Consider the following 16,237-nt stretch of genomic DNA (forward strand, 5'->3'; position numbering starts at 1 on the left):
ATCATTATTGTTGTTGTTGGCACTGCTGGAAGATCTGTGAATTCAAGCTTAAAACCAAAACTACTCACAGCCCTCCCTTTATGTTTATCTGGTTTTACTTTTGAGTCGATGTAATTCAAACCAATTTCGCCTTACATGAAGAAAAAGTCAGTTAACATAAAAAAAATCATAAAGATATAATCGCATTATTACGATATAGTAATATGGTAATTCTTGAAATTCATCAAAACTTGTACTATCCATACATAAAAATTTTGCATACGCCAGTAAGAGAAATTACTGATAAATAATTATTAGTCTGTCTGTATGAAAGTGCAAGTGTAACAGTAGATGTCGCCAGTACTATTATCCTGGACAGTAGATGGCGACAAAGTTCATTCATCTTCTGTTACTAAACAGAAATTAAACACAGCCAGCAACGTTAGCTTGAAGAACAGCGACGTCCAGTTTTTTTCTACTAATTTGGAAACTTATAAACAGGTCAGTTGCAATACCGACAGCCTACAAATGGTCTAAATGACCATTATATTCATGTATGTGTTTGAGCTGTAGGACGACGTTTTATTGGCTTTGTGGCGGTTCGTTGTTAGCTGCTAGCTTAAATTAGCTTCGCAGGCTATATTATTTACATATTTTGGGGGGGTAGCAGGCTGGTGTCTTCCACTTGATGTCATAATAGGGCATGAGTACAAAAAATAACATAGAAGGAGTCATTTTAATTCCAACCTGACACATATTCTGTCTTTGTTCATGTTTTTGCTAAACGGTTAGCTTCCGTCAACTAGCCTAGCTCTGCTCTCCTTAACCAAACATATTACACACAGCTTTGCACTAACAGTTTTAAACAGTATAAATGTGTTGTTGTTAAAACTATGGCATTTAATAGTTTGTCAGCTTTATAGAAAAGCGCGTAAAAACTACTTATATCAGCTAATAGCATATAAGGAAGGGTACATAGCTAAATCCCAGCGTTGGTGCAATAAATAACCTATTTCCGGGGCCAAAGAGGGAAAAAATAATCTCAGTTCAGCCAAATTGCGCCTTTGCTTTTGGGGAAACCCTCGTTTGTGTGATAGCTTTTCTGTGTTACCTTCACAGACCGCATAGGATTGTAAACATCAGAACCACAACGCCTCTCTGTGAGGCGCTGTTAGCCTAAATTAGCTCCACCTGTTTATTTAACAACGCTGCTGCTCTGGGGGCTTTGCTGTCAGACTTTACAACTCGTCACTTTAAGGAAGTTAAGGTTCACAAAAAGTGCGTCTAACATTGCGCCTTAGCGTGCTGTGTAGTGACGTAGTGTTGACCCATTTCTTATAATTGAAAGTGTTTTGATATCTGCATTCAAACCTTAGCTAACTAATAACTTTGCAAACGTTCACAGGAAAAACACAGACGTAAATATCCTCTGAATTTCTACATCCACGACATTCATAAAGAGGCTCAATTTTGTGCAAGAATCTAGACAGATCCTTTTGTTTATTAATTGAAATGAATTTTTCCACTCACAGCCAGACTGTGACTGTGTCACATAAAAAGAGGGATAAGCTAAAGTGTATTGGGATGACATATTCCATAATTTAATGGTCTTTTTTTTTATTATTTTAAGCAAATATTTTAATTCACTCACATGATTATTTTGAAATTAACTTTATCAACCGTTTTCCTGAAATTCTGTTGTGAAAAGTAACTGTGGCTGAGTTGCTGGCTTCACCAGACTTATTACATGCTACAAAGTCATTCCCACCCTGTAGGGCCTTGATAATTAACAGGTACTTACTGTATTTTAGACTCATTTTATATTTCTTGTAGTGAAGTATGCAGGATACAGTCTAGAAAAGACTTGGTGTAAGTGTGAAATGCACTTACACCAGACTGAAACTAAATGTTGGGAACATCTGCCACCGGTTCCTTAGTATGTAAACCCTGGACTCCTCGTTTGCATAAATGCGCACAATTTGACTGACACTGTCCAGTTTTAAAATACGTGTTTAAATATGTAAAATTGTTTGTTTTGGTCATAAAAAAAGTTTTTTGTAAAATGAAACCTGATCAACATACAGTCATATGAAAAAGTTTGGGCACCCCTATTAATCTTAATTGTTTTTATCTCTAAATATTGGGATGTTTGCAACAGCTATTTCAATTTGACACAAGCAATAACTTATGGACACAGTAATATTTCAGTATTGAAATGAGGCTTATTGGACTAAAAGAAAATGTGCAGTATGCATTAAAACAAAATTTGACAGATGCAAAAATATGGGCACCTCAACAGAAAAGTGACATTAATATTTAGTAGATCCTCCTTTTGCAAAAAAAACAGCCTCTAGTCACTTCCTGTAGCTTTTAGTGAGTTCCTGGATCCTGGATGAAGGGATTTTTTACCATTCCTCTTTGCAAAACAATTCCAGTTCAGTTAAGTTTGATGGTCGCCGAGCATTTACAGCCTGCTTCAAATCATCCCACAGATGTTCAATGATATTCAGGTCTGGGGGCTGGGATGGCCATTCCAGAACATTGTAATTGCTCCTCTGCATGAATGCCTGAGTAGATTTGGAGCGGTGTTTTGGATCATTGTCTTGCCGAAATATCCATCCCCGGTGTAACTTCAACTTCGTAACTGATTCTTGAACATTATTCTCAAGAATCTGTTGATATTGAGTGGAATCCATGCGACCCTCAACTTTAACAAGATTCCCAGTGCCGGCATTGGCCACGCACCCCCAAAGCATTATTGAACCTCCACCAGATTTGATTTTACAGTGGGCAGCAAGTATTTTTTTTGGAACGCTGTGTTTTTTTGCCGCCATGCATAACGCCTTTTTTTTATGACCAAACAACTCAATCTTTGTTTCATCAGTCCACATGACCTTATTCCAAAAATGAAGCTGGCTTGTCCAAATGTGCTTTTGCAAACCTCAAGCGACTCTGTTTGTGGCGTGCTTGCAAAAAGGCTTCTGTCGCAACACTCTCCCAAACAGCTTCTCCTTATGCAAAGTGCGCTGAATTGTGGAACGATGCACAGTGACACCACCTGCAGCAAGATGATGCTGCAGGTCTCTGGAGGTGGCCTGTGGGTTGTCTTTGATTGTTCTCACCATTCTTCTTCTCTGCCTCTCTGATATTTTTCTTGGCCTGCCACTTCTGGGCTTAACAAGAACTGTCCCTGTGGTCTTCCACTTCCTTACCATGTTCCTCACAGTGGAAACTGACAGGTTAAATCTCTGAGATAACTTTTTGCATCCTTCCCCTAAACAACTATGTTGAACAATCTTTGTTCTCAGATCATTTGAGAGTTGTTTTGAGGTGCCTGTGATGCCACTCTTCAGAGGAGATTCAAATAGGAGAACAACTTGCAACTGGCCTCCTTAAACACCTTTTCTCATGATTGGATACACTTGTCTATGAAGTTCAAAGCTTAATTAAGTTACCAAACCAATTTTGTGTTTCAGTAAGTCAGTGAAAAGTAGTTAGGAGTTGTCAAATCAATAAAATAATAAGGGTACCCAAAGTTTTCCACCTGTCAAATTCTGTTTTAATGCATATTGCACATTTTCTGTTAGTACAATAAGCCTCAATTCAATAATGAAATATTACTGTGTCCATCAGTTATTAGATATGTCAAACTGAAATAGCTATTGCAAACACCCAAATATTTAGAAATAAAAATAGTTAAGATTAATAGGGGTGCCCAAACTTTTTCATATGACTGTAAATGAAATACAGTGTTAAGCAACATTCAGTCAGTCAGGCTAGCTTTATTAACAGAGTTCAGGCCAGGGCTACATAGATAACAAAAAATAAAGAATGCAACATATAAAAATAGAATTAAAATATAAAATCTTATAATTTCAATAAACAGGTCAATAAGCAAGTGGAACAAATAAAACTTGGTGTGACGTGATATGAGTTGTCTTTAGATTAGGATGGGTTTTTCCTCAATGTGGTAATTACTTTTGGGAGACGTCGAAGCAGACTTGACTGCTCTAAATTTACACTTTTAAGGTTGCAATGGGTGCACGATTTGACAGTAGTAGATATATTAATATTATGTTCTGTTCTCCAGATATTCAAGCTATAGCATCACTTTCATTGACGTTCAGGGGAAAAAACAGCTAATTTTAAAAAACTGTCTTTAGCTCCATTTGAAAAGCTGATGCAACTTTTATAATAATTATTCCATGAAAATACAACTTCTGTTTTACTTCTGACACTTTTTTAAAACAAAATTTCAACGCATTTCACTAATCCCAAGTGTCCTCTCATACAAATCCATTCAGTGCATATTGCAGTTTCATTTCCCCTGAAGCTCATTTAAACGTCTGCTTTGCGATTTCAGGTACGCTGGACTTTTCTGACACTCACTCGGACATGTCCTATGTCTTCATCAATGACTCGTCGCAGACCAGCGTGCCTCTGCTGCAGGCCTGCATCGACGGCGACCTCCCGTTCGCCAAGAGGCTCCTGGAGACCGGCTGCGACCCCAACATCCGCGACAACCGCGGCCGCACCGGCCTGCACCTAGCCGCCGCCCGCGGCAACGTGGAGATATGCCGCCTGCTGCACAAGTTCGGCGCCGACCTGCTGGCGACGGACTACCAAGGGAATACGGCGTTGCACTTGTGCGGCCACGTGGATACCATACAGTTCCTGGTGTCCAACGGGTTAAAGATCGATATCTGGTGAGAATGTGGCAGCTGCACACATCCTTTTATTTGTCGGGGTTCGCCTGTGTCTTCCAATGCCAACTTCAATCACTGCCTCCTTTGTTGTTCTGTTTTCATAATGTCACCCATTTGCTTTGAATATTGAAACTGCAGCTGAGTTGCAACATTTATGTGGTACCTGCTGCAACAAGACTTATATTCAGATCACTAGTATCTGAGTCAAGTGTATTTCTTGTAGTGGGATTTCATCTAACTGGATGAATGTGTGTAAAGAGAATATACTCCACATTTACCAACCTGCCATGTGTGGGAGTCCATAGCAATTCTGACGTTGCCATGGCAAAACATTCTCAGTTTTTTGTGCACTTCAGATTAGTAGTAAGTTTTAGATAAATGACAAAACAACTGAACTGTTAGTGTCTGAAATGCAAACCAAAAAATGTCAAAATGGGGAGAAAAAAAAATTCTTTGGCTGCCTCTGAGTTCTGAACAGAAAACTCCTGAGTAATGAGGAGTTTTCTGCGCCACCACAGCATTTGGGTGCTTTGGTGGCGCAGAAGTAAAGCAGAACCCATATAAGGAGATCTTAGTCCTCGACGTGACCTGCGCAGTTTCGATTCCCTTTGCCGCATGCCCTTCCTCTCACATTACCCTTCCTTCCTGTCTTACCACTTTCAAATAAAGGCCAGATGAGCCAAAAATAAAACAAAGTGAAAAAAAGAAGTGAAGGTTTTTAATGCTGTTATACAAACTCAGCTAGTAATATATCACAAAAATATGGGACTTTAGTAATACAAATCCAGATCATGAGCTTATTTTGTACTCATTAAATTAAACTGCCAGTAGAACAGATGAGTTGATCATTATAAGCCAGCTGCATGCAGAGATCTTCTTTCTCATACCTACAATTTATTAACCTCATCACACTATCAAAACCACATGATGCCTTTTACTTTATCTGCAAATTATGGAATGCACTTGGACTGCATGAAAGATGTCTGTGTGTTAGATCTAAAGAACTATTAGTGTGAAGGTTTTGGTAGGATGTTTTATATGTTAAAGTCAAACATTCCCACTCTGAAATTCAAATGGTATACCTGGTCATTTGGTTGAACTGTAACGTTGCCTAAAGCCCACAGTGACCACATGTCTGTGGGGTCTAAAGGTCTTTGAGTTAGAGATGGATGTAAGAATATGGAAAAGATGCTTCAGGAAAACATCGTCTCTTATTTAGCAATAAATAATTCCAATTCCAAACGTCTTTAGCAGAAGTGACAGCTACGGTCTCATATTTCAGTCGGGCGGTTTCACTTTAACTACACATTTGTCATGTGTAAACCACAGCAGAGGCTTTAAGGATTTAAGTGTGGTTTTGTTTTTCAGTTTGAATAGTCTTGAGATCATCCCCTAAACCTGCGGGTAACTTTGGAAATCTGACCAACCGTCGAATTGTCATGTTATTTCTTGTAGAAAAAAAATTAAAACCATGATAGAAAGGGTAGATGCTTCTCCAAAGGTCCTTAACCAAAGCTTTACTGGTTTGTAATGGATTGCAGAACATAGCTGTACAGACACAAATCTTGGGTTCAAATCTTCTTTCTAAGGCCAGAAAAGTGGCTTGTTTGAACCTCCAGTGGTTTTCCTGTGGTAGAATATGAAACCAGACACCTCTTGTGCTTACACAGTGTTTGGATAGAGTTCAAGGACGGCATGATATGCGCTTCACATTCTCAAATGAGAAACAACACTAGTAGTTCTTTTTATTTAAACAATCAGCGTTACATGACTCTACACACAGATCCTTATACTGAAACCTCTTCTAATGAGTTGCTACGGCTTCAGGGGAAATACTTTGTTGAAATAAGTTCATGGAGTGAAAGGATCACTAATTCTATATTTACAAATTGGCGCTTGTTCAATTCCTTTATTTAATCAGGTAAAACCCGTTGAGATCTAGATCTCATCTTCAAGAGGGACCTGGGCAAAAAATTTGCAATACATAGCAACCTGGTTACAAGATAAAAACAATTAATACATATGCACAAGTATAAAACAATAAAAACAATTTAAAAACAATGACACTGTTTCATAGAATCTTGTTGCCTATCTTTAAGAACTGCTCGAAATAAGTCCAGTGAAATCAGCTTGTTCTTATCTAGCCGGCAGCTATGACACAGATGACTGTCTTGCTTTTGTTTATCTGACTTGTTCATCTTCATCTGGCATTGTTGTCATTAATAAACTTGTGTGTGGGTTTGCTGCTTGAGGTCGGTTCATTTGAGCAGAAATTCTCCTTGTTGTTTTGATAATGTGACTGTGAGTCAGTTCAAAGGTTCAGTTTCTCATCTCTTTCCTTTTTTTCGCCCTGCTCTTCCTCACAGTAACCACAATGGTTCGACTCCTCTGGTCCTGGCCAAAAGACGGGGCGTCAACAAGGACGCCATCCGCCTGCTGGAGGGCCTGGAGGAACAGGAAGTGAAAGGCTTCAACAGAGGGGCTCACTCCAAACTGGAGACCATGCAGATGGCCGACAGTGAGAGGTAAGCATCAGGAGGACTGGTAGAGAGGAGAGGGTTAGTCAGAAACTGAAAAACAGGGTATAACTTCAGGCTCAACTTGATTTGCAAATTAAAGCTGCAGGGTCTAGTGAGAGAATTTTTCACATATTTCCAAGTAAACTTTGTGTGTTTTTAGTTTTAATACATGCAACAACTACTGTATTTTGTGGCTATTTCCAAGGGGCTTTTAATAACAGACAGCAAATCTGCTTGAATAAAAGTAGCTCTCTGTGAAATTTACTTTTTATTTTTTGCCTTTTTGTTTTTAAAGAAAAATCAAACATGACTGAGCTGAAGCTTAAGCTATTTTACATTTGAGGATTCTGAATCTAAACTCAAAGTTCATTCCTAATCACAGCGATAGGTGGTTCTACAAAGTCCTGACTTACTACGGTAATTTTTATTAAATTAGAAAATGCATTAAAGTGAGGTTTGTTTGCCTATTTTTGGTACTGAAACAGTTAACCGGTCTTTATTTATACTGCGGCACAAAAAAGTCTTGGTTTCAAAGCCACTTAAAGTCTTTGTTATATACAGTTCCTGCGGGATAAAAGTTTTTCTTTTCTGGTCAGAAATAAAGTGCAGGTCAAATCCCATTGGTCACATGCATAACATTTAATTTGATGACCAATTAGAGTCAGAAATTACCATCTGCACATGGCAGGACAAATGAATGGTGTTCAGGTCACTGCTGTGCCAATGTGCCTGAAGACAATGCCCTAAAGAATCTTTTATATATATATGTATTTAAAAGAATACATCTGTCAGGGTCTGCATTTTGTTTCCGTTTTATTTTGGGTTTTTTTTGGTTTGAGTTTTTTTTTCCTGCCGTTGGGACTGGCATTCCTCATGACATCCACCAGAGGTCGCCAACAGACAGAGCCCCTGGAAGGCTGCTGAGTTCAACCCGTTTACACACCTGCAGCTTGTTTTGGAGGGCGTGGATTATGGATTTAAGCAGCAGCTCCTCTCCGTCTCATCGCCTGAGTGTTTGCTTACTTCGGTAACAACTCGTTCCAGAACTAGGCTCTCTGTGATCTGTTCCACTCTAACCCTTTGTTGTCTTCCTCGTCAGATATCCTGCTGTTCTCTCGCGGTTCTGGCGAAGAGCAGTCCTCCCCGAGTTCAGTGTGCGCCTGTGCTCCCCTCGTTGTGGATTCCCTACCTCCTGTGTCCTCCCTCGACGCTGTCGGTGCTACCGGTCAGAAGCCACCCCTCGTGTGTCCACCCTTTCCTCTCGTCGATCCCTCTCTGGTGGAACCCCCCTCATTCCAAGTAAGACAGACTCTGGAATATTCCCGAAGGATTTTCTCCTCACTGCTCTGACCCTGCTTCTCCTGTTGGTAGCAAGACGACCCGGTCATCAGCACCAGGAGTCGCGTCCTGACCCCTCCCCTGACTTCAATAAACTGATTATTGTGCACTTAATCGTTCTCTCTGATTGTGTTCTTGCATGTGGGTTCGTAAAGTAAAACTCAACATGACAGAACACTCAGGCCAAGCTACGACCTCCGCAGACGCGATCAGAGGAGCGTTATCAGACCAACAAGCCCTCATTCAGCTCCACGATTCAGCTCTGAGAGAGCTGGGAAATCGCCAAGCTGAAACTAACCGACGATTAACTGAACTCTCAAATTTCCTACAGAATTCATTACCTCAGGACACAAATCAACCTTCTGTTTCCCCATCCGCGCCGTCATTAGCCCCGGATCCGCTCGTCCGCTCCGGCTTCTCTGAGGTCCGCCCGGCAACTCCAGATAAGTTTTCTGGTGACATCAAGAAGGTAACAGGATTTATCCTCCAATGCACCATTGTCTTCAACCATTCGCCACAGAGTTTTCCCAATGATGACCGTAAGATTTCTTATGTCTTATCCTTGTTGACGGGCCGAGCCTTAGAGTGGGCCGAAGCCCGGTTTACCACCGCAGTTAATTATGGATGTACCTACCCCGAGTTCCTAACTGAGTTAAAACAGGTCTTTTGCCAGGAGACGGAAGGAACATCCTCTTCCAGAGATTTGCACGGGTTAAAGCAGGGGCAGAAGAGTGTTTCTGATTTCGCCATAGACTTTAGGATCAAGGCGGCCGCATCTGGCTGGAACATGGTAGCTCTCAAGAGCGCCTTTTTCCATGGGCTAAACGAGCAGATAAAGGACGAATTAGCCACATTGGATGAGCCAGAATCCCTGAACGATTTCATAAACTTATCCATAAGATTGGACAACCGAATCCGTACTAGAGCCAGGGAACGCACCCGTCGAGTTTCTTCTCCATGCACCTCTCTAACCAGTAGTCGTCTTTCTGCTCAGCACTCACCTCCTTCCCCAGCCCCATGTATGGAACCCATGCAAATAGGAAACACAAGGCTCACACCCGAGGAGCGTAAACGGAGGTTACGCTCCCAGCTCTGTATTTACTGCGGTGAGCCGAACCATGTGATTGCTAATTGTCCTGTACGTTTAAACCCGCAGGTCCGGCAGTGAAGGCGGGGAAACTGCCGGCACCGTCCACTCCTAAACCCCGTCTCACCTTCCCTGTCACCCTATTCGCCAACAATGACTCACTTTCTGTGTCAGTTCTCATTGATTCCGGTTGCGAACAAAATCTCATCAGTTCCGACATAATTCACCAGCTCTCCGTGCCTACTGAACCGTTACCAGTTCCTCTCCGTGTCGCTGCCCTGGACGGGAAGGGTCTACCCCAGATAACCCACCGGACCAAGCCACTACGCCTGCTAATTTCTGGTAACCACACTGAAGAGATCATTTTCTATGTGTTTCCCACTATCAGTTCCCCCATAGTTCTAGGATTCAACTGGCTATTCAAGCATAACCCCCAGATAGATTGGGTTGAGGGACGGATTACTTCCTGGTCTTCCAAGTGCCACACCACCTGTCTCCATTCCGCTGTTCCTTCGCAGCCCACACGTTCCACGATGGATGAGGTGGATCCATCCGACGTCACCGCCGTCCCTAGTGAGTACCATGAACTCGTCACTGTTTTCAGTAGGGACAAAGCCCTCTCTCTACCACCTCACAGACCATATGACTGTGCAATCGACCTCCTGCCTGGGGCCCCTCTACCTAACAGTAGACTGTATAACATCTCCAGGGCCGAACGCCAGGCCATGGAGGACTACATAAATAAATCCCTCGCTGCAGGTATTATCCGTACCTCGTCTTCCACTTTGGGTGCTGGGTTTTTCTTTGTGGGGAAGAAGGATGGTTCTCTGAGGCCCTGCATCGACTATAGAGGCCTAAATCAAATCACCATCAAAAACAAGTATCCTTTACCCCTGCTCTCCTCTGCCTTCGAACCTGTTCAAGGGGCAACCGTCTTTTCGAAACTGGACCTTAGAAACGCTTACCATCTACTACGCATCAGGGAGGGCGACGAATGGAAGACCGCTTTTAAGACCCCTATGGGGCACTACGAGTATCTGGTCATGCCTTTTGGTTTGTCTAACGCCCCCTCCTTCTTCCAGGCCCTTGTGAACGACGTCCTCCGAGATTTCATTAATGTGTTTGTCTTTGTCTACTTAGATGACATCCTTATCTACTCAAGGACCCTGGTGGAGCACCAAGAACACGTCCGTCTAGTTCTCCAGAGGTTACTAGAAAATAAATTGTATGTGAAAGCCGAAAAATGCGAGTTCCACCGCCCATCAGTAACTTTCCTGGGGTACGTCCTTGAGAGCGGACAGATCAGAGCAGCAGAGGACAAGATCGCAGCAGTTCTGGACTGGCCTCAGCCTGAAACGCGTAAGCAACTCCAACGTTTCCTAGGCTTTGCCAACTTCTACAGGAGGTTCATCCGGAACTATAGCCAGATCGCTTCCCCCCTCACAGCTCTCACCTCCACAAAGAGGGTGTTTAGCTGGACTCCACAAGCCGAGGCCGCCTTCACTGAACTCAAGTCGCGGTTCTCCAAGGCCCCGGTCCTGGTTCAACCCGACCCAAGCAGGCAGTTTGTAGTGGAGGTTGACGCATCCGATATTGGGGTGGGGGCCGTTCTGTCCCAGATCACTGCGCAGGATCAGAAGTTACACCCCTGCGCTTTCTTTTCCCGCAGACTCTCTCCAGCTGAGAGGAATTACAATGTGGGAGACAGAGAATTGCTGGCTATAAAACTGGCTTTGGAGGAGTGGCGTCACTGGCTGGAGGGAGCAGAACACCCCGTTCTAGTCTGGACCGATCACAAGAACCTGTCCTACCTCCAGTCAGCTAAACGATCCAACCCACGCCAGTCTCGCTGGTCTCTGTTCTTCGCACGCTTTAACCTTTCCATTTCCTATCGTCCAGGTTCAAAGAATGTAAAGCCAGATGCTCTGTCCAGGATACACTCCCCTGACGATTCGGAGGAAAGCCTGGCTCCCATTCTCCCGCCTAGTTGCACAGTCGGAGGAGTAACGTGGGAGATGGAGGACATCCTCCGCCAAGCGCACCAGACCGAGCCTCCTCCTGAAGCCTGTCCTCCAGGTAAACAGTACGTTCCCTCCGCTGTCCGTGCCCGCTTCCTACAATGGATTCATGCCTCCAAGTTCGCCGCTCACCCTGGAGTCAGTCGCACCATAGGGTTGGTCAATCGCAGGTTTTGGTGGGGATCAATACACAAGGACGTTAAGGAGTATGTCTCCGCCTGCGCAGTCTGTGCACGCAACAAGTCGTCCAACCGACCCCCTGCTGGCCTCCTACAGCCATTACCCATACCAGGACGACCATGGTCCCACATCGCTGTCGACTTCGTCACCGGACTCCCAAGGTCCAAAGGTATGACCACTATTCTCACAATCATCGACCGTTTTTCCAAAGCCTGTCATCTTGTCCCCCTACGCAAACTACCCACCGCTGCTCAGACAGCTAAACTACTCATCAAGCATGTTTTCAAGCTGCATGGGATACCCCAGGAGATCCTCTCCGACCGCGGGCCCCAGTTTATCTCGCAGGTCTGGCGTCAGTTCTGCTCCGCCCTGGGAGCCAGGGTGTCTCTCAGCTCCGGGTATCATCCCCAAACCAATGGGCAGACTGAACGTATGAACCAGGAGCTGGAGGCCGCCCTGCGATGTCTCACCTCTACCAACCCTGATGATTGGGCTCCACACCTTCCGTGGGTAGAGTATGCACATAACTGCCACACGTCTGCAGCTACTGGTCTCTCTCCCTTTGAAGTAGTCCTGGGATACCAACCTCCTCTCCTCCCGGCTGACGAAAGTAACATCTCTGTCACATCGGTCCAGCACCACATTCGCAGGAGTCACAAGATCTGGAAGGACACCGTCTCCGCCCTCAACAACTCATCCGCCAGTAATAAACGACTCGCTGACCGACGTAGGATCCCTGCCCCGACATACTCCGTGGGGCAGAAGGTATGGTTGTCAACACGTGACATTCCCCTTAAATCTATGTCCAGGAAGTTGTCCCCTAGATTCATCGGTCCTTTCGAGATACTGGCACTCGTGGGTCCCGCGGCTGTGCGACTCCGACTCCCTTCATCCATGCGTATCCACCCGACCTTCCACGTGTCCCACATTAAACCTGTTCTCTCCAGTGAACTTTGCCCTCCGGCCGAACCCCCTCCTCCCTCTCTGGACGGGCGGGGCGACGCCGTTTTTGCCGTCCGTCGGCTAGTGGCCTCCCGGCGGCGGGGTCGGGGCTACCAGTACCTCGTCGACTGGGAGGGCTACGGCCCTGAAGAACGTTCCTGGGTCCCTGGATCGTTCATTGTGGATAACACCCTCATTAGGGAGTATTGGGACTCTCAGCCCTCATCCTCTGCTCGGCCGCCAGGTGGCGTCCGTTGAGGGGGGGGTACTGTCAGGGTCTGCATTTTGTTTCCGTTTTATTTTGGGTTTTTTTTGGTTTGAGTTTTTTTTTCCTGCCGTTGGGACTGGCATTCCTCATGACATCCACCAGAGGTCGCCAACAGACAGAGCCCCTGGAAGGCTGCTGAGTTCAACCCGTTTACACACCTGCAGCTTGTTTTGGAGGGCGTGGATTATGGATTTAAGCAGCAGCTCCTCTCCGTCTCATCGCCTGAGTGTTTGCTTACTTCGGTAACAACTCGTTCCAGAACTAGGCTCTCTGTGATCTGTTCCGCTCTAACCCTTTGTTGTCTTCCTCGTCAGATATCCTGCTGTTCTCTCACGGTTCTGGCGAAGAGCAGTCCTCCCCGAGTTCAGTGTGCGCCTGTGCTCCCCTCGTTGTGGATTCCCTACCTCCTGTGTCCTCCCTCGACGCTGTCGGTGCTACCGGTCAGAAGCCACCCCTCGTGTGTCCACCCTTTCCTCTCGTCGATCCCTCTCTGGTGGAACCCCCCTCATTCCAAGTAAGACAGACTCTGGAATATTCCCGAAGGATTTTCTCCTCACTGCTCTGACCCTGCTTCTCCTGTTGGTAGCAAGACGACCCGGTCATCAGCACCAGGAGTCGCGTCCTGACCCCTCCCCTGACTTCAATAAACTGATTATTGTGCACTTAATCGTTCTCTCTGATTGTGTTCTTGCATGTGGGTTCGTAAAGTAAAACTCAACATGACAACATCAACATTTGAATGCATCAGTGAATATCCAAAGTCGCACATTCAGTCATTCTCAATTTTTATTTTCACTTCAGTGTAATTTAATTTATAATTTTGCCTACTGTAAATCTTTTTTTTCTCTCCACACACTGTATTAGTCAGCCATCCATGGCGTGACGACAAAAGATAGTCACGCCCTTTCAGGTGCCTGGCATTCAAAACTGTTATCAGTCGTGTTCATTCCACTGTAAAGCAAATAAATCGAGGTTTCATGAACAGCTTAAGTAGATAATGAAGCGCAGCACGCTAGTCATTCAAATGAAACCACAAACCTCAAATGAGACATGATTTATACACAATTGGTCTGAAACAGGATTCATTTGAGGGAAACAAAGTTTTACCTACATGAAATTAACAAGGACAATACTGAGCTGGATGAGGAGCAGGAAAAGCTATGTGTGGTGTTAGCTTACCCTTCAACTCTCTCCATTTCTTTAGTTTTAAAAACTTCAATATAAAATGTGATAAATGTACGGAATAACATAAAAACATGGAACAAAAATATAGTAAAGGATATTACATCAGGAGCACATAAAAAACCCCCTCAAATCTCTACAAATTTCAACCAATGGAATAAGTTTGTGGAGGCTTTTTAAAGTCTTTTGGCTTACAACTGTAGAATTGGAACAAGTTACTTAAATAACACTCGTCACTAGCTTCCCTCTTTGTTGTGAGGAACGCTGCAAGCAACATGTGTCAGGTGTCTTTTCTCTCTCACTGGAACGCCGTAACAACTGGGGGGGAAAAACTGGAGCTTGGAACCAAGAAAGAATCGAGTCACATTTGCAGCTTTGACAACCAATGGGAGAAGTTCTAGGAGAGCTGTCTGTGTGTTGGTGGTCCTTTTGTCAGCATGTCTCTTCTGTGTCCCAGCGCGATGGAGAGCCACTCTCTGCTCAACCCCAACCTGCAGAGCAGCGAGGGCGTCCTGTCCAGCTTCCGCACCACCTGGCAGGAGTTTGTGGAGGACCTGGGCTTCTGGAGGGTCCTGCTGCTGCTGGTGGTCATCGCCCTCCTGTCCCTCGGCATCGCCTACTACGTCAGCGGGGTGCTGCCTTTCTCCAGCAGCCAGCTGGAGTTGGTTCACTGAGGAGGAGGAGGACGAGGAAGTGGCGACAGTGGAAAAGGAACAGCATAGAGGGAAGAAGGTTGAAATGTTGAGTCAAAGTTCAGCTCAAACAAAAACAAAAAAAACGAAGTTGAATTATCTGCTGCCCAGATTCAGTTTTATCATCTTATCCTGTCAGCTAAAAAGCAAGAATCTTAACAAATTTTCCTCTGATATTTGCCTTTACTTATTGAGTTGATTATTTCACTGAGAGGCAGGAGAACATTTAGTTCAGTTTCATTATTATGTTAAATTTTGAATCTGCAGAGAGAACGATTGAAGCTCGACTCATCCAGAATCATCCTGCTCCTGTTGTGTTCGACACACTAACTCTCCAACAGCCCTTTTCCTGTTACAATCTGTATATTTCAGTGTTTGTAACTTTATTTTGACAGTGTTCTCTTATTATTATTTATTATCTATTCATTTTCTTTATACTGAATGTTTATTACACTTCTGCATCTCTTTTGTCTTTATTGCCTGAAACTCAAATAGCATTAAAATCTTTTTTTTATTTGCTGCGATGACTAAAAGTGACCTACAGCCGTCCTGTAGAGGTGATGTTTGTTTAAATACTCAGAAAAGCACCTTGACTGTTTCTTTAGACCAAAAGGGTCCATTTAATGAAGCATGCAGCTTTGTTTCAGTCCACTTAACACTATGATGACCATCATGTAGAGGATTATCATGGGGTTATTAATGCAGATCAGTTGCTTTTGTTGTATATTCATTTTATCTGATTGCTTTTTTTCTTGCTATATCCTGTAAATAAAGCCTTTGAAGTACCTCCTGGTTTAATGTCGAAAATAAAGTCAAGAACAAATGTAGTGATTAACAACAACGCTTCCTGTGTGTTTTTGAGTTTTAGAAATTAAATATTCAGCTTTTAATGGGATTAATGGCATAGAGCTATGTACATTAAGTATCTGCTGCTGTTGTATCAATCTTCCAGATCTCTCAGGTTTTCTGGTTCTGGTTCTGGTTCTGCTCTGCATCCCCAGAACCAGAAGCAAACATGGAGAAGCATTGTGGGTAGTCATTTAGGTTAGGGGTTTAAATAAATAAAGCATTTAAAGTACATCCTTGTCTACTGTAAAAAAAAAAAAGAAGTCAAGAACAATTGTAGTGATCAAGAACAATGCTTCCTGAGTCTTATTTATGTTTAGAAATTGAATATTAAATGTTTAGTCATTTAGCTAAGTTGTACTCTTCGCCATCAATTTAGAGCTGGTATTGCTGGTGGTATATAAACAAATGTGTTGGAGGCCCTTGTACTTAAAAACCCAAATATACAGTGGAGGCAACACACTTCAGTTATGCAAATGA

General features: G+C 43.7%; 1 protein-coding gene across 1 annotated transcript; it reads left to right on the plus strand.

The window, feature by feature from the left end:
• The first annotated feature begins 329 nt into the window (after positions 1-329).
• On the plus strand, positions 330-15,749 carry ankrd46b (ankyrin repeat domain 46b). Its single transcript, XM_028038971.1, has 4 exons — positions 330-480; positions 4,343-4,685; positions 7,052-7,210; positions 14,677-15,749. Exons 2-4 carry the CDS (start codon positions 4,375-4,377, stop codon positions 14,891-14,893), a joined length of 687 nt encoding a protein of 228 aa, XP_027894772.1. The 5' UTR covers positions 330-480; positions 4,343-4,374; the 3' UTR covers positions 14,894-15,749.
• The last annotated feature ends 488 nt before the right edge of the window (positions 15,750-16,237 follow it).

The sequence above is a fragment of the Xiphophorus couchianus genome, chromosome 14, assembly GCF_001444195.1.
Source record: "Xiphophorus couchianus chromosome 14, X_couchianus-1.0, whole genome shotgun sequence".
In the NCBI taxonomy this organism is placed as follows: Eukaryota; Metazoa; Chordata; class Actinopteri; order Cyprinodontiformes; family Poeciliidae; genus Xiphophorus; species Xiphophorus couchianus.

What these genes read in the sequence shown, in the direction of transcription:
- ankrd46b (XM_028038971.1), top strand. Translation starts at nt 4,375, where the DNA reads ATGTCCTATGTCTTCATCAATGACTCGTCGCAGACCAGCGTGCCTCTG. An exon ending in GGGTTAAAGATCGATATCTG is followed by an intron (nt 4,686 to 7,051) that starts GTGAGAATGTGG and finishes TCTTCCTCACAG; the next exon opens with TAACCACAATGGTTCGACTC. An exon ending in CAGATGGCCGACAGTGAGAG is followed by an intron (nt 7,211 to 14,676) that starts GTAAGCATCAGG and finishes TCTGTGTCCCAG; the next exon opens with CGCGATGGAGAGCCACTCTC.